Source organism: Cavia porcellus, unplaced genomic scaffold (assembly GCF_034190915.1).
Source record: "Cavia porcellus strain 051 isolate PalLab524CR breed Dunkin Hartley unplaced genomic scaffold, mCavPor4.1 scaffold_16, whole genome shotgun sequence".
Taxonomy (NCBI): domain Eukaryota; kingdom Metazoa; phylum Chordata; class Mammalia; order Rodentia; family Caviidae; genus Cavia; species Cavia porcellus.
This window is the reverse complement of record NW_026947499.1, coordinates 66,710,719-66,730,177: the sequence shown is the minus strand read 5'-3', so window position 1 is coordinate 66,730,177 and position 19,459 is coordinate 66,710,719. Positions and strand designations below refer to the sequence as shown.

General features: G+C 31.6%; 1 protein-coding gene across 16 annotated transcripts in view; it reads left to right on the top strand.

Moving 5' to 3' along the window:
* The window catches only part of Fam135a (family with sequence similarity 135 member A), a 93,027-nt gene that overhangs the window by 37,058 nt on the left and 36,510 nt on the right, over positions 1-19,459 (top strand). For 8 of the 16 annotated variants that reach the window (XM_063227021.1, XM_063227030.1, XM_063227029.1 and 5 more), the window contains exons 9-13: positions 2,735-2,861; positions 3,540-3,693; positions 7,549-7,626; positions 11,010-11,059; positions 14,740-14,895. In XM_063227021.1, the coding sequence (XP_063083091.1) occupies positions 2,735-2,861; positions 3,540-3,693; positions 7,549-7,626; positions 11,010-11,059; positions 14,740-14,895 (565 nt within the window). Of the gene's footprint in view, positions 1-2,734; positions 2,862-3,539; positions 3,694-7,548; positions 7,627-11,009; positions 11,060-14,739; positions 14,896-19,459 lie in introns of those variants that run through there. The other 8 variants (XM_063227033.1, XM_063227032.1, XM_063227027.1 and 5 more) reach the window with 5 other exon arrangements.

Here is a 19,459-nt window from a genome sequence, read left to right as displayed (position 1 = left end):
AGAGGTTGTGCTCATTTACTAATAATTTTGTAAACAGGAAGCATTTTTTAAAATTATTATATGTTCAAGGGCTGATCAAAAATACAGTGTGTTTAAATTTTAATAATTTATTGCAATAACAGACACACTGACATTAATAGTTCTCATTTCAGAATAGTCATGGTTTCAAAATAGTTCCTTAGTCCCTATCACTTCAGACACACTTATCCTATCATCCTTGCAGCTTCTGAAAAAGTTCCAGAAGTCTTCTTTCATAAATGTCTTTACCAAGTGTGAGTACTACTGCCAAATGCTGTCCAACAGGAAGGCAGGCTTGTGAAATCCTTACTGTATGTCCTCATACATGGAACTGTGGGACTTCTGGTTCTCCCCAAGGTCAAAATATGGAAGGCAAACACTTTGAATTGATTTGGGTTACAGAAAGTGTCAGGAATGGTGGAATAAGAGTTTCTAAGTGTGTGTGGGGTGAGGGAGGGGAATTTGAGAGGAATTAATGGCAATGTCTCTTTTACTCTTTTCTACTGTAATAATTTTTTTAAATTAAACATTCACTGTATTTTTCAGTTTGTAATTTGATTGTAAACTTTTTTGAAAATTTTGGAAATTGTTCTTCTAAAAAGAATACATAAGTGTAAGTGACCTAACTAAAATGCAACTTCTTTGACAAGAAAGTGTTAACAATAAAAGTTAAGTACTATAGAATATTAATAGTACATTTATGTGACTTATGTTGTAAGTTTTACAGCTAAAAGTTTGTTTAAAAAGCAAATTTTTCTTTTCTCTTATTTTGGGGGGGAGGTTGTTTTGTTTTGCTTTGCCTTTTTGAGACAGGGTTTCACAATATGCAGTTCAGGCTAGCACTGAACTCATTTTGTACCCCAGGCTGGCCTTAAACTCACAGCGATTCTCCTGCCTCAGCCTCCTGAGAGCGTTGGTATTACAGGCATGCAGCATCATGCCTGGCTACATTACTTTTCTGACTGTCTTTGTAGTTTTGGTTAAAAATCTCTGTCACAACAATTTTTTAAAAGTTACCAAGACTATCTTTATAAAACTAGCTTAGTTTTTTTCTTGAAAAAAATGTACAAATAGTTCATGGAAATTAGCTCAGCTCCTTTATCTTGCTTGAAAAGACGTTAAATAGACTAGTGATGGTCACATTCCTAATCTTAGTGGTTAAAATTGTCTATCCTCTTGCGGTGCAGCACTTTTTGCCACACAGTAGTAGGAGAAGGAGGCAACTTATCTGCAAACTGTTTGCTAGAAGATAGTTTTGGCTTAGACTCAAAAGCCAAGAGAAGTACACGTTGGCTGTGCTTAGGGAAAAAAAAAACGCAGAAGTTGCTTGCAACAACTATGGTTGCTGTTTTGTTTTATTGGCCTTTTGAGACAGTGTCTTGCTATGCAGTTCAGGCTAGCCTTGAACACTACGTCATCCATGCTGGCCTCAAACTTGTATCAATTTTTTGTGCCTCAGCCTTACAAGTAAGGTGTGCAACACCACACTCAGGTTAATTGCTGCTCTTTACCTGGCTGCCAGCAACCCTTGTATCTCCCTTGCAGCTACAATGTTGCCCTCAAAATAGCATTGTCTTTTCCCACTTTCCTTGCCTGTGAATGAAGAGATGAAAAAAGGAAGAAAGGAAAGGGTGAGGAAAAGTTTTTCTGAGTAGTGCACTGATAAAGGAGTGCTGTCTACAAGTAACAGTCTCCAATGTTGATGCTTCAGGTTTTTTCTGAAGTTCATTGCAGGTGGATTTATAAGTCTCTACACACAGTAGAAAAATTTTTAATTTATAATACTATCTTTTTAAAATGTTTGTATTTAAAATAAATTTTATGGTCAACTCTAGACATTGCAGCAGTTATTTAAATAGATTTAAGATTTCTTCATTGTTGTATAACAGTGTAATATTTGAATTTTTCAAAGTACAACTCTTGTGACTTCATTCAGAGAGACACATTGTTTGTAGTAAGTGCGATGTACCATGACTTTGTTCTTTGTTTTGCTGGGATATAAATGTTTTAAGTCTGCTTTATGCTCATGGCAAACTAGATTTTACTTTCGTGTCCTTTCCCTTGTGCCAAACTTTCAAAGAGTTCATTGGCTGACTTTATCTCAAATATAATTTTTAAACATTCAAACAAATACACTTTTTATTCTGTGAAATGTATGGACTAGTAATTATATTCTTATTCACAGAAGTAATATGTTATTGAAGGATGTTCGTAAAGTTGTGTTCATAAAGTTCATAGCCTTTTAGTGAAGAGAATTAAAGAAATATCTTATTTTTAGAAAGAGGTGTCAGATTTATTTTTCCCTACATTTAAGTAGAATGTGTTTTTGTCTATAAATAGTACTCATGTTTAATTATTAACATTTTAACTTTGGTAACTAGTTTTGACAGATGAATATTTCCAAATTAAAGCTTGGCTGTAATTTCTCACATAGCTACTCTGGAACTAAGCCTGTTTTAGTATCACTTTGACATTTCCTGAAACCCCAAAATAGAAGCAATTTCAAACACTCAGCTTTAGTTTTATTTTATTTTGTTTTAAGATTTATTACATCATTTCTTAAGTACTCAAATTGTTAAAAGAAAAATTAAGAGTAATTTAGAATTCATAATCTTGCAAAATTCTTGTTTTGCTATTCCTGTAATATATACTTTTGTGAATATCTTATGTTAAAATGTTAGTAAGACATTAATAATCATGATACTTATTCTTCCAGCTTTCCTCGCCCTGTGAAGACTACTTGGTTAAACCGAAATGCACCAGCACAAAACAAAGATTCTGTGATTCCTACTCTTGAAAGTGTGGTCTTTGGTATCAACTATACAAAACAGTTATCACCAGATGTAAGAACTGGAAATATTTATGTCTTTTTTTTTCTTACATGTTTTGTCCTCCTACTTTTAAAAGTTCTTAACTGTTTTATGTATGAATATGATGTTTCCTTCATTAATTATTTGAACTTAGCAATTTAAAGCTGTAATTAAATATGAAAGAAATTGGTTAATTCCACTTAATGTTGTGAAAACCAACTTGATATTTCAGATTTTACCAGACTTAGTGAATCTCTAGCTTTGGTGGACAGTGCCTTTCTAAAGCTTCTTTCAGTCCCCTCTTGCTCCCTTAATAGAACTGGTAACATCATTGCAAAGGAGCCTTTAATGAACTATGGCCAGAATTGAGATCCAACTTAGAGAAGTAACCATTATGACCAACGAAAGAGGATTTCTGTTGCACTGATTAGGCAGTGCCTGTCCCTTACCCCAGATATGATACATTATTTCATCTCTCTGTTTTTTAGTTAAAGTGTGGTCACAGTTTATGCATTTACTTATTAACTTATTTGCTTATTACTTACGCATTTACTTATTATTTAAACAACTAAATATTGCTGAATTTCTTATGTTTTAGGATAAGTTTTTGGAAATGTTTAGATATTTTTAAAATTTTCATAGGAGTCAAGTATAATAGTTCCAGATTTGGGGTTGCTAACATTTTGTATTCCCAATCTGATCCTTGTTTAGGGTTGCAGTTTCATCATTGCTGACTCCTTCCTGCATCATGCCTACCGTTTCCATTACAGCCTTTGTGCCATTTTGCTGCTAGCCTTCAAGGGATTGCACAGCTACTTCATTACGGTAACAGAAGAGATTCCCTCTTGTCAGAAACTAGAACTGGGTATGTCAAAAGTGGCCAGACCTATCCTCTGGTTCAAGTCATTCTCTTTAATCTTCTGTTGCTTGTTAGCAGCTTTCATGTAGTACTCAATACTAAATCTAAAACATTTATATGCTTTACTTTTATTTCTGTCTTAATCTCATCTCTTTCAGCCTTTGATAATCATTTTTTGCAGTTTAAAACTTTCGTTACTACACAGAGAAATAACTTGTTGGTGCTAAATTGATTTGAAGTTACCTCACACCTGTTGTTCCTTTTATATCACTTAAAGGAATAACATAACTCAGTGTTCCAACATTTTCAGAATTACTTAAATCATTTAAAAAGTCCAGCTGCAGTATTAATCCAGAAGAGTATTGTATCTGCAAATGTTATTAAAAAATCATATTACTTTTATTTTGTGTAGCATTTTTTAGTTTGCAGAATATTTTGTCATGCTTTACAGAAGACATATCATTGGCAAAATAAGTCTTATTCAGACTTTTTATGGTAGTTTTATAACCTTTTATTTTCAAATATCAACTCAGGAAAAAGTACGTGTAAGCCAGGCGTGGTGGCACATTCCTGTAATCCCAGCTCTCAGGAGGCTGAAACAGGAGAATTGCCATGAGTTCAAGGCTATCTTGGACTATGTAGTGAGTTCCAGGCAAGCCTGAACTACATAGCAAGCCCTGTCTTAATAAATAAATAAATAAATAAATAAATAAATAAATAAATGTATATTATTAGCTCTTCAGAATAATTATTTTTATCATTGTATATTTGAGTAAGCTAGGAAATTTTAAAATTTAGTCAATGTTTGTTATATAGCTCTGTGTCCTACAAAGATGTTAGTATTTTAACAAGTTGATGCATTCTCAGAATAATCACTGTTAACGTTCTTGAACTTGAAACTAATTAGGCTTTTTATATAATAGTCAGTTTCAGATTACAAAATTGCAAGAAGTTTTAAGGATTTGTCCTCACCTCAATTCACCTCTAAAGAAAATAGTCAGTATTATAACACTGCCTATAAAGGGCCACTCTTGTGAATTTTTTTTCTTTTATTTGACTTTCATTAGTACATGTTTGCAGTACATAATGATTAAATTCATTGTAGGGGATTGACACAGGTATATGGATTTGATGAAGTCCAGTCAGTTTAGTCACACTTTAGTCAGTTTAGTCCACACTTCATTTGACTAAAGTATCGCTAAATTAACCAGCTAAAATATGTTTGATTCAGTAATCCTGATGTATATGCAGATACACAAGAAATAGGAAAATGTGTTTATACTTGATTGACCATTGCATTCTTCCTCAGAACAAAAATGGTACTGTGGGAAGAATAACCTTTTAATTATTTTCTGAAACAGACTCTTTTTTTTTTTTTTTTTTTTTTTTTTTGCTGTTTCATATACTTAGAATCCCTATTTCCCTAAGGAAATTTCTATAGGAAACAACTGCCTCAAATGTAAGTTGTTTTAAATGTTCTCTTTTAAGAATGAAAGAATCATTTATACAATAGAGTTAACTTGGTTTATTTCTTCTCCATAGTCAGTGGACAAATCACGTTCCATGTTTTTTTATTAGCTGGTTTGGAACTCAAAATATTTTTGTAGGATGGTTAAACCATTAATTAATGGTTTCAGTACAGATTGCTGTTAGGGAATTCAAGGGCTCATTCTCATGCTTAAAGTTAAGAGCACATTTGGAGTTACTTCTACTGATTGCTCACTTGTGTCTGTAATCACCAAGTGTTGCTATGTGAGAGTTAAGGACATTGAAGAGCATCAGTGTGGCTAGCAAGTCAGGAAGGAGAAGGTGTCCCAATGCTCTGGGAATAGAACTCCACAATGTGAGTGTCTGGGGCTCCTTTCAACTTGCTCGGCCCTCAGACTCTGCTCAAGGTGCTGACAAAGCATAGGTCTGTCTTTAAAGAACTTTGACTTCTGCTACCCTTTCACAGAAGCAGTAGTCACCTATCAGCTCAGTATAGGGATGGGTCGGAGAAACCCACAGAACAAGGCTGCTCTGGTTTTAAGTGTACTATAAAATGCTTGTATAAAGATGACCATCTGCATATAACATTCAAGTAGATTGAGTGTCTAATATTTACAAATAAAAAACCGTATGAACCACATCTTAATCTAGAAAAAGATATTTCTTAAAATTTAGGAAATATTTTTATCAGTCAAAAAATAATTAAATAAAAACATTTCTCTTTTCAAAAGTAAAGCCTTATTTCAAATACTTTAGACATGTTAGCATTGTCTTTCTATATGTTTAACTTCAGCCTTATATAATATCACCTAATTTTAGGTAAGAGTGGCATTTATATTATACACCTTTGGACTTATAAAAATAATATAGAAAATTTCATAATAAGAGTAGCCCCTATGTTTAATTTCAAAAGTCAGTTACTAAATGAATAGGAATGTAATTCCAAATTACTTGCTTAAAATGTTTAATCAAAAAATAGAATTTCTAAAGCAAATCAAAACTTTAATTTTAGATAACTATATTATAGAAATAGAATTAAAGTAATAGTACCTTATTAATATATCTTCTCAAAATTTAAGGAAATAGGACAATAAAGGTTTTATTGTTAGTTTGGCAAGTAAAAGTATCAACATGTAGCTTGTGATAATTAACTAGGAATTTTTACAATCTAGATTCATCTTTAGGAAGCGGGGCATAGTAGCAAATGCCTGTAATCCCAGCACCCAGTAGGCTGAGGCAGTAGACTTGCCATGAGTTCAAGGCCACCCTGGGCTATGTAAGCAAATTTAAGGCCAGTGCAAACTACATAGCAAGACCCTGTGTGTTTTGTTTTTTGGGGTTTAAGACATCTTTAGGAAATATTTATTGGTAATACTTTTTATTTTTCTTAAACTTTACTATTTATATTTTCAATTCTCTTTGTGAATTTTAGTTTACTCTAGAATGCATCCTTTAGGAGAACATCTAAAAATGCGTTTAACTTTTGAAAATAAAAATACTTGTTATATATTCTAAAACTTATCACTACTGTTTATTTTTGTTTTAGCAAAATAAAATTGTGGACATAAACATATTCCCATACTATATTGTTGACTAACCATCACTATATTAACCAATTCTAATAAATACATGTAAAGTAATTCTTGACTAGAGAATGTGTTAGATTTCTTTCAATTATTTAGCATTTTTCTTGAATTTTCAAATAAGCATATATTTAAATTCTTAAAAACCACAGTGCCTTCAAAATTTTATCTAAACTCTCTCCCCTCTTTTAAAATAATATTTTGAATTTCTTTCTGCTTTTTCGCTCTTTTTCCTAGATAAATGATGTACATTTTTTGATGACATGTTAAATATTGATTTGATTCAAGAAGCTTTACTGAAAATGAGAGTGAGGATTGCTAGAATCTAGGTTTTTTTTTCAAGTCATACAACCCATCCATGTCTTACATTTACATTTACAAATACATCTATGTATTTACATTTAAAAATACGAGGAGTTGACCTAGTCAGTGATGAAGAACCTTTTCAGCTTTCATTGATAACAAATTAGCAGAAGTGGCATGCGTGTGCCGTGGGTTTTCCACTACTGACCTAGGTGATATCTGGAATCCCTGCCAGTGCTTAAGTTCTGAGTCTAGAAATTGCAGCAGAACAATATTGGAATACAAAATATTGAATGGCACATACATTTACATAACAACTGTAGTAATATAAAGTTAAATGTACATCATTTATAATTCTGATAAGCTAATTAACTAACTGCACTATCAAATCACTACTAAATCTATTATTAACAAGTTGGAAAATTTTAGTACATTATGTTGTAAAAAGAGGGTAGTAACTAGTGCTGTGTGCAATCCTTATAACTAGCCAAAGCCAACATGCAGGTCCTATATGAACGCCTTCTCAGAAGAAAACAGCCAGGAACCCAGAAAGACTTCTGTGTAGGTATGTTTACATATAGGTTAATTAAAGCATCCTTTTAATTAGTAAGAAACTTTGATTTAAATTAATTTCAAATTTCATAAATGTATATTTTTATTTAATATAATGTATTCCTACCACTTTTAAGAACTTACATGTAAAATCAGTTTAGTTTATAAATAAATTTATAATATTGAAATTTTTACTTAAAACTGAGATTGGTAATTAAAATGAGTTTTTCCATATCCTGAATTTCTACAAAGACAAGATTTTCAAAACAATATGTATTACCAGCATTTGCTGGTTGAATGATATTGCCTTGTTTGCTTAAAGTAATTTTATCTTTGGCTAGGCCTAATGATAATGAATGTAGTTTAAAAACTAAAGCTAGTTTCATGCTGTCAAAATAAAGCAGAGAAACATCCTTACTTTCTGGTTTTCGGTTTTTAGTCAATTTGTAATTGACTGTATTCTTTTAAAAATAAATTTTTAAAAAGACTGTCAAATCACAGCTACACAGATACTATATATTTTAAAACAAATATTCTGAGCTTCCTATTTTATTTATGAATTTCCATGTTGTACTTTAGACTTTGTTCTTCCGTAGTGGTGGTACTTCATTTATTTTTTATATGTATGTGGACGGTTTTTATTTTGTGTTGTTACATTTTTAAAAGTTATGAAAAGTCATAGAAATTTAAAGTAAACATTTCTCATTTGACAAAAGTGTCAACAATAGGATAGAAGTTAAAATCTTTTTCAGTGTTTAGGTTGTATTCTTTTTTTTTTTTTTTTTTTTTTTTTTTTTTTATCGGTACCGGGGATTGAACTCACAACTGCCTGCCTGCAAGGCAGGTGCTTAAGCCACTGAGCTAAATCCCCAGCCCCTGGTTGTATTCTTTTTTACTAAAACTGTTAAACCGATTCTTTTGACAGGAGAAAAAAAGAAAGGTTGAATACTTACAGCTATTGGAAAAAATAATTTTATATTTTTATATAAAGGTAGTATAAAATCAAATTCATTTTATAAAATATTCCTCATTTATGTTTTAACATTATTTGTAATGATTAAGATAAAAATTTTTTGTTTAAATTACTGTACTGCCAGCCTGTCCATATACATGTGAAAGTTCTAAGTAGTTTCACAGAATGCTGCTTACTATACTATGGACTCCATGAAGCTTTCTTCAGAATTTGGCTGAGTAGAAAAATGACTGGATTCAAAACTATGTTTGATCCTTAAAATCTACCATTGTCCTGACATTTTCAGAACAGTATTATAAATATTATAAAGTATTATCAATATTGAATAAATGGAAACCAATGGTACATGAATAAAGAAATAAATGTAAGATACATATATCTTTTGAGTTTATTATCCTCACTTCTGATGATTTGTATCACAGAAATTAATGTATGTGAAGATATGTACCAGAGTGTTTTTTGTAGTAGTATTTGGAGAGGGGTCAAAATACTAAAAAGACAATAATCATCATTTGGGCAAACAAGAAATTATGATGCACCCAAAAAAAGGAAGATTGTTTTAATAAATACTCAGATTAGAATGCTAATTCCCATGATTACAGAAAATGTGTAAAATACAATCCTATTTTTTTAATGTTGTCTCTAAAACTCATGTATGTATGTTTGAGAATTGTATGTTGTAAAATTTAAACTTGATTAGAAAAAGGAGCCAATCTCCTCAAAAAGAGAATTTATATAAAATAATGATCATATTTGTATATTTATATAAAATTGTCATTTTATATCATGTTTTGTTTTAGGAAGAAACATGTAGTTACAGTGAAATTTTTATTTTGTTTCTTGTTTTTTTGGTACTGGGGATTGAACTCATGATCTCATACTTACCAGGCAGGCACTTAGGCCGCTGAGCTAAATCCCCAGCTCCTACAGTGAAATTTTTAAACTTAGTTAAAAATCCTAGAAGACTTTGAAATGTTTCAGTTTTAATATTTCAAAGTTAAGTTTTGCTTTTATACTTAACCCTCACTGAATAATGCAAATGTACTGTTCTATGCATCTAGGTTCTGAGATGCAAATATTAGAAAACATGGGGGCTGGGGATTTAGCTCAGTGGCATAAGCATCTGCCTTGCAAGCAGGCTGTCGTGAGTTCGATCCCCGGTACCGATAAAATAGAAAAAGACAAAAAAAAAAAAGAAAAGAAAACATACTAAAACTTTATTTTTCATTTTCTAAAATTTGTGGGTAAGATATATGACTTACTAAAACAAATCTTAATGATTTCTGTCACAGGAAAAGATTATGAGTAATGTGAAAATAGATACTGGCAGACAAAGGCTGTGAGTTTAATGCAGCATTTGCTGCTTGTTTTAGTTTTGGAAAAGCTTACGTTAGCTATTCACTTTTGAATATTTGAAATGACTTGTGAAGTTAGAGCTAATGAGTGAATTTCAGAATGTAATAGAATGTATACTTGCTTTTGTGGAGAATGATCAATTAAACTTATTTTCACAGGAGTACAGAATTTTGATGATCATGACTATGTAGTTATCTTTCCTTTAAGAATCATCATTTTACTTTTATTTCAGTTAAAATTATATCTAAAGGTAATATTTCAGTCTTTAATATAATTCCTGCCCTATAAATATAATACATTTTTCCATTCTATCATTTTTATTACCTTAGAAATATTGCCATTTTAATTGTAAATCATACATTTCTTTTTAGATGATTATAACATACAGTAAAAAGACCACTGTTGTAGATACAAACTTGCCTCACTTTAAAACTGTCTTATAGAAATCTAAATTTGTTCAACTATTAGAAGCTTTTTTTTTTTTTAATCGGTACCGGGGATCGAACTCACAACCACCTGCTTGCAAGGCAGGTGCTTATGCCGCTGAGCTAAATCCCCAGCCCCTACAAGCTTTTTTAAAAAAGAATTTTGTCATTTGTTTTCATGAAATAACCTATATTAAGTGTATATTTAAAATTTTTTAGATTAATTTCACTTCGACTTTTTAGGAATGGTTTTTATAAAGAGCATGACATATATGTATATAGCACAAAGTATTAAACTTTACTGAAAATAATAAAATATGAAAAACAATAAAACCTAATTAGGTTTGGCTTTTCTGTGACATAGTTGTGCTGATTATATCATAGAGTCTATATTGTTGACAGCATAGACCTCTTGTAAGAATTGAAATACTATTTAATGATCAAACACATTGAGTTGCCGTATCATCTTAGTAGCTAACATGTTTGTGAAGATGTATGACATGGAAATTTAATTCATTGAGTGTAGCCCAAATAGTTCTGAATCAGCTCCTTTTTTAAAGGGAGTTTACTTATGTATAATTTCAATTTCATAGTTTTTAGACCTAACTCTGAAATATTTCCCCTACTTTTTACCCCTTTCAGAAGAAATGGATGTAGAAGCTCGACTTACTGAACTATGTGAAGAAGTTAAGGTACTTGGATTTTAAAAATTTATATTTTCAATTATTTCAGTTTGTTTCCTATTCTAAGTATTTTGTCTAAACAAATTTAATTATCTTTTCTTAAAATATAAGATAAATTGATTGTTTATGGTAGAACCACAACTAAGTTACTTGAAATAACATATTCTTGTGCATGTAAGTGACCTAGTAAGAACAATTAACTGATCTAAAGAACATACTGTCTTGTGTTAACTCAATTTCCAGGCAGATATTTAAGGCATCATTTATACTTGTGTGATTTCATGACATGATTATTCTTTTAAAATGGCAATTTTTTTCAACTTCAGCAGATGAGTTTGTGTCTGACACCATTTTTCCAGTTCTTTCTTGCTGCTAAATTGAATAGATTTTTTTCTTTGTCCTTTTCTTTGCTTTCAGTCTCTCTCTGTCTCTCTTTTATTGTTTCCTATAAAACTAATGTTTTGACTTTTAAATTCACTCTGTGTCAGCTTCATAAACAAAGATTCAGGGAGACCTGAATCAAATAAACATACTTGGCTTGGAGTGTATTTCTATATATCAACTTCAATGGGGACCAGGCTGCTTTGAAAAAGAATTTGCCGTCTCAAAAAAATTGTACATATTCAGAGAATTCAAAGGATAAGATGCTTCCTTCAGCCAGGCATTGTGGTGCATTCCTGTAACCCCAGCACTTAGGAGATGGAGGTAGGAGGATCCTCACAAGTTTGAGACCAGCCTACGCTACAAAGTAAGCTCAAGGCCAGCAAGACTTGGTCCCAAAAAAAAGCAAAAACAAAAGCAAAAAAGATGCTTCCTTCAGATTTACAGTAAAGGACGAAATTAGATACTGATTATTGAGATTTTTATAATATAATCAAAGTTGAAAGGAAGCAGTCGATTGGAGACTTACATGTATTAAAAACCTAAAAAGCTATGTTTTTTATCATGTTTATGTGATTATACATAATATTTCAAATGATATATATGTCAAGTTCTTTGCAGTAATACAGAAAAAAGTGTGATGAAAAATAAAATTGTAATTATATACATATACATTATGTTATGCTCATGTTACCAGTAGACATTTTTTGGTATGTATGATTAAATTTCAGTATGTAAATGCATGTTATAAAACTTCATATCAACATTCTAGGATAAATTTTTAACAAAGTGAAATAGACAAAAATATTTAAAGAGCTAAATAAAATATATAATCACTATTTTTCATATTAGACGTATTAAATACCCAGTTACAAAAGAAAAGGCTAATATATGAAAAACATTGTCTCATCAGTTATAAACAAAACTTTAACTATTCTGACACCATTTTTAATCTGTCATATTACCTGTGAGCTTTTTATTATAACCGTGTTTCTTGAGATGTATTAAAAGTGCATATTCTCAAATGTTGTAGGTTGTTTTCAAAGATTGGTTTGGTATTATGTATCCAAACCAAAAAGAATATCTCTTCTCCATCTATATAAAGAAATTGTCAAAGATTCTTATGAAGTTTTATAATAATAGTGAAAACAAGATCCTAAATATGCAGCAGTAAAATGGTGAAATGAACTACATGTCATTCATTGCCTTTAAAAGTTTTACGCTTTAAAAATAGTACAGCCAACTAATATTCGATGATGTAGGAAAACATTGTGTTCAGTGAAAATGGCACAAAACTACATATGATTTTACTTTTATGGATATAGCTGAAAAAAGTTGAAACCTATACACTAAAATGAATTTCTTTTCTTTTTTGCTTTCCTCGTCTTCAAAACAATAAGCAATATTTTGTAATCAAATAACATTATAAAAATGTATACATTTTAAGATAGGGTATTATTTCAAAAATACACAATCCTAAAATTTTATTCCTATGTTTATGCATTTAAGCAATAAATTCTGAATTCCATTGTTAACCTAAAAATATTTCGATTTTTCTGTGATTTAGTTCAGAGATTTATGCAAAACAGAGGCATAATATATTTATACTTGAAGGAATACTTTTCTGATAATGAAAATACTAAAATTCTCATTCAGAAATTTAGTGTCACAACCCCTAGGAAATGAAATTAATAGTTACAGGATACCTAGATAATTTACTCTTAGGAAAAAATAAGGTGAAGAGGATTATCTGTGCTTTATTGTAGACTGTTCTGAGTATAGTGTTGCTTATATTACACAACGTTACTTAATCACTGTCAAGTGCTCATTCAATTCTTTATCTCAGATCCATTAAAACCATCTTTAGGATAGTAATACAGATGATGTTGTATTTTAAACTTTATGTGTTAAAGACTTGAGGAACTTAGCTATATTTCTAACACATTTTATAAAATCATTTCCTGAAGCAGAAACATCTGTGCCTTGATCATACATTAACACATCCATATTTATCATGTGTGGACCCTTAGCTTGTGTTGCACAATTCTGGCATTTGCAAACTTTGCTGAGTTTGCCACAAATTTTTGAGGACTTTTTTCTCAATTAAAGTTTGTATTTCCTCATTCACGCATTTATTAGCTTAGTAAATACTTGAGTTACTACCATGTATCATAACTAGAGTCACAAAAACGAAAGTTCATAATCATAATCCTTACACTTCTTACCATTATTAATTTGTGTTTTGTGTTCTCTCTGAGTTAAGATAAATGGAAACTTGATTAGATGAGGGAAGAGAAGCCCTCTGAGTTGTAGATTTCAAGGAGAAGAAAATATAAACTAAAAGTATTAGTATTATATGTAATATATACCTTTTGTGAATATATTTTTTAGAATTTTAATATATTGTTAAATATTTAAATATAAAAAATATAAACATTTACTATACCTGGTACATTTTTTAGGGCTGGGGATGTGTGGCTGCATGATAGAGCTCTTGCCTAGCGTGTATGAAGTCCTGAGTTTCAGTCCTACCCCACAAAAACAAATGAATGAATGAGTCTGTAAATAAATAAGAAAAAAGTGTTTTAAGTACTTGGCTATATTTTGCACACATAGACACACATGTATCATGATAAAACTATGATGTTTAAATCAAAAATTAAACTTTAGTAAAGGACACATTGCCATTAATTCCCTCAAAATATTCCACCATGCTTGGGATCCATGTATCCCATTGTTCTTAGCACTTTCTCAAGCTATGCTAGAAATCCTTTTTCATATCTTTGTGTTGTCATGCTTGCATTGATGTACAGAATCAATTTAAAACATTTACAGCAATTTGTGTTAAATAGAGAAATGGCCGTCACCAGATCTAGTGCCATGTGACTTCTGGCTCTTGCCCAAGATTAAAATGGCCATAAAAGGCAAATCTTTTATTATTTTTCAGAATATTTATAACTTTCATAAGGGTTTATACATTATGTGTAAAATTATTAGTAAAGCATTTTGATGTTGGAAGTTGATCATGTTCTAGAATTCTGATGTCTAATTTTAGGTTAATTTTAGTTGACATTATTTTAGTAATAAGCTATCTCAAATATTAAATGTAGGTTAAATAGTTGAAAATTGTTTAAGCAACTGTCGGTTAGGTAGAGAATCACTGGTCCGTTGGTCCATCTCTACATAGTTGTGCACATACACATCTCCTTTTTTAAATCATAAATTTATCTTTGTGCTATTATTTGCAATAATATGTCTAAAAATGTTGCAGTAAGTCCCAGGAAGCAACTTTTTTTTTGTCATTTCAGAAAATAGAAAATCCTGATGAACTGGCAGAACTTATAAATATGAATCTTGCACAGCTCTGCTCACTTCTGATGGCTTTATGGGGGCAGTTTCTAGAAGTTATAACATTACATGAAGAACTCAGAATATTATTAGCACAGGAACACCATACTTTAAGGGTAAGTTAAAGAAAAGTAGTGTTAGAACATTTTAATGACTGATCTATATCTTTAGAAATTTATTTTTAAAATTATTTTTATTACTACATGTTGTAGAACTTAATGATTGTATTCACTATGGGGAATTGGTGCCAGTACATTTAAAAGCCTGGTTTTTATCTAATGTTGCTAAATCAGAAAAGTGACATTTATCATTGTGTTACTGTTTAACTCTGAAAGTTAATACTGATGTCTCAGTCACAACCCCTGCTAGCAAGAAAAACTACCTCTAGTAAATAAAATGTCAAAATAGATGATAAAAGATAGTTCCTTGGACCCAGAAACAGACGTTATAAACCTTGTTAGGCCTTAGGAGGAATGGGAATCAATAACTAGACAGTCAAATGGAGCTGCTTCAGTTTCTCTCACTTCTCCCTTTCTTGTCTTCATTCTCTCTCTCTTCCTCACTTTATTTAAAAATAATATAAACTTGGGAGGGCGGGGAAGTAGTCTAGTCTGCTTTGGCCTATTGTGGAAATTATACAGAAAGTTTTGCTCCATTTTACTGTATATCATCTCAAGTGGTTGCACTTAGAAATAATCGTTATCCTGTCCTCTATGATGATGAATTCTTTGCTTTTAGTTTTACCGTGTATGTATGCACACTAAATAAGAGGTTATGTTTCTGTTAGTGAATTCAGTATAAATTAGGTAATGTACTATACTTGTGTTCTCTTATATGCTACATTTTTTATTCAAGGATTTGTGAAATTGATGTTTTTATTCATAGATGCCAATTGTTGATTTTCATTGCTGCGGTGTACTACATTTGAATGTATCCACAATTTATCTGTATTGTTGCTGTACAGTTGTATTGCTTCCAGTTTATAACTTTTAAACTAAGCTACTATGGACATATTTCCTGGTATAACAGTTTATCTGAAATATTTACCTGCAAGAGAAATTACTGAGTCATAGGATATTCGTAACTTCAATTTTATTAGCTAATTCTACACTATTTCCTAAGTACTACCAATTTTCACTCCATCACTTTATATGAGAATTCTTTATACTCCACATGCTCTCCAACTCTTGATCTTAGCCAAATTTTTAAACTTTGCATGTCTGGTGGATGTGAAATGTTAAATCATTGTAGTTTTATCTTGCATTTTCCTGATGACCCATGTAGTCAAGCATCACATTAGATGGTACTGAGTATACAGATGCTCCTCATTTAACCACCTACCTGTTAAGCGACTATTTGGATTTACCATGGAGATGCGCTATTTGGACTAATGACCCACCACTCAGACTTAGGATCTGTGTTTTGGTTTTTGTATATTTCTGTACATTTCATTTATAAAGTTAATTATTTTGTACAGTACACTGTTTATACAGTACTGTAATTTTTGCTGATTGTACCTTATAGTATAGTACTCTAGTTTTATATTCTGTTATACATTATAGTACTACATGTAAGACTTGCGCAAATAAAAGCAAAGTCATCAAGTTGGAGTTTCCTTTGCCCATTTCTTTGTTCTGAATATTGTAATGTATATACTCTATATAATTCTTCATTTAGTGACCAGTTCATTTAATGACCTAGCTGCAGAAACGAAGGAATGTCAGTATAGATTTCTTCTTTGTAAAGTGCCTCTTCAAGTCTTTTGTCTGTGTTTCTGGAGGACTATTTTTTTTTCCTTGATTTAGGACAATTTTCTGTATATTCTAAATTCTAGTTCCTTGATAAATGTATTTAAAAATAGATATGTTTTTTCTCTTGTCTTGGTGAATAGGAGATCTTAATTTTAGTATAAAAGGAACAGAATAGAAAGGCTAAATTTAGACATATCCTTTTGACATAATTTACGTGACTGTCAGTTTGAAAATGTGACATTTTCAGTAAGTGATACGACAGTTGAGTATTCATGTGGGAAAAAATTATATACAATTCACTTGCATTTGACTTAAATGTGAAAGGCACACTACAAAACTTGTAAATATAAAAAACTTACAGAAATACTAGTGTTAGTTACCATTTTAGCACATTTATTTTATCAGTTCTTTTTATGTGGAGATACACACATAAATACATACAAATGTACTTTTATTTCCTGAACCAATTATTAGACATAATATTCTTTTGTCTGCAAATACTTGAGCAGATATTTCCTAAGAACAGAGACATTCTACCACTTAAGTGTTAACAACTGTAGAAATTTTTATATTGATTTAATACTGGTATCTAGCATATGACTCATTTATACTTTGCCAGTTGTCATCCTGTCCTACATGGCCACTTTTTCCCCATTTTCAGAATCAGATTCAGGATCCCACATTACATTTAATTATAATGTCCCTTTCAACTCCTTTAATCTGGAATAGTGCCTTACCTTTCTTTGTCTTTCACAGCTTTAACTTTTAAGAGTATTAATCAGTAGTTGTGTAGACAATCTCTAAGTTTGGGCTTGTATTATATTTTGTGATGATTAGATTAAGGTAATACATTATTATTGGGAATTCTATTTTTTTAATTTATATTGGTAAATTATAAGCATGTATTCTGTTCCCATTTTTAATTTGTTGTTGTCAAATATAGTAAAAATTACAGTGAATGTTTAAATTTCAGAAAAATACATTAAAAGACACATTGCCCCTTAGAATCCTCCCTCACTTCAAACACATTTGTCCCATCCTTTTCCCACTTTCTGAAGGCATTCTGAAAGTCCTCTTTTTGTAGCTTTACGAGATATGATCAAAAATGTGGTAAATGATGTTGCCAAGCACCTTAAACACAAAGGAAAGTTCAAAAAATTTAGATGTGCCCTCATTCAGCTTACTTATCAGATCTGATAGCAAGCAACTTCTGGCTCTTCCCCACAGTCAAAATGACCATGAAAGGTAAATCTTCTGAATCAATTCAGGACATCATGGAGGCATGAGAGCCCACCTAAAGACACTTGCAAGCCATAGTATCTATCTTATTTCCTTCTCAGTGAGACAAGTACCTAACATCAGAAATGTAAAGGTGGCAAAGTTATTTTGCCTCACAGTTTAGTTCACAGTTGGCCACCTCCCGGGTGGAAAGGCCTGACAGGTGGACCAGGGAAGGAAAGCTGCTTAGGAGCCAAGCAAGGAGGCATTGCTAGCATAACAGCAACTTCATAGTGTGAGGATGAAATTTTCCTGAGTGGAGTAGAAGTAAAAAGGTGAATTGAATACTATAGTCAGAAAGTCCTAGAGAACACAATTTGTGGTGAAGAAGGAACAAAGGAAGCCAAGCTAAAAATCAGATTTGTGAAAAATTACAATAGCAAAGATAATCTTTTACCTAGAGCTTCTGTGTATCTGACCCTATTTCAGGATACCAAAATAGCACGTATTTTAACTTGGAGTGAAGAATGGGTAACTGAGATACCATGAAGAGATGCCCTTATGTTCCTTAAACAGGATAAACTTCTTGCCCTAATCTGTAGTGCATCACAAAAACTAGAAAAGATAATGCAGTATACATACAGTATTTTGGCTCCTATTCATGCAATTCAGTGGGAACTTTACTCATAAAGTATCTCAGGTGCTCTTAGAGTGTATTGCTAAGCCTACAGGAAGCAAAGTAGTCCAGAGGTCATTCAGTGTACAGACTTACCATAATAAAGAATGCAGGTTTTCTGATAATGTGTTCAGAAGCAGTACAGTTGAACTACATCACAAAAATAAAACTCCAGGATAAATTCTCTCCTTTTTGATGTGAAAGCAAATAGTGGAGGGCTGAGGTAGAAGAATTATCAGCATTAACTAATTTAACTCATTAAGAAAAACCCATAAACACTGTGAACATTATATCATCCCAACTTTACAACACAAATAATAGATTGGGAAGGTGAGATGATTGCTTAAAGCTGCATGGCTGGTGAGTGGTAGGGACCTGTTGCTTCCACGTTCCATCTGTTCTGTGCCTTTTCAGAAGATCAAAATCAAGAGAATTCAGACTTAATTTGTAGCAAAATGGAAGGAACTAGAGGACATTATGTTAAGGAAAACAAGCCAGCCACAGAAAGAGAAGTCCACATGTTCACTTTTATATGTGGAAGTTTAAAAATAGATATTTACTTGAATGTAACCCAATCTTTACTTAGAGGATGAGGAAGGGGATATGATTTTGATTTAATGAATGTATGCACTTTGTATATATGTATTGAAATAGCACGTGATCTTCTTTCATATATACAAAAATAATGCATTGTGTTAAAAATAAGATCCTTGGCACTACAAAAAAAATAATAAAGGGACTTAGTAATAGAGCTCTTGCCTACCATGATTGAGGTCCTGGGTCCAGTCCACAGTGCGGCAAAAATTAAAAATAGAAAGATGATAATTGCCACCAGGGAAAGAAAAGTAAATCAAGAATTCCAATAAAATAGAATTCCAGACTTGACATTAGAATACCATTCATGGGGCTGGGGATTTAGCTCAGTGGCTTAAGCACCTGCCTTGCAAGCAGGCAGTCATGAGTTCGATCCCTGGTACCGATAAAAAAAAAGAATACCATTCATTATGATGCAACTTTCAGTATATTTATTTTTCC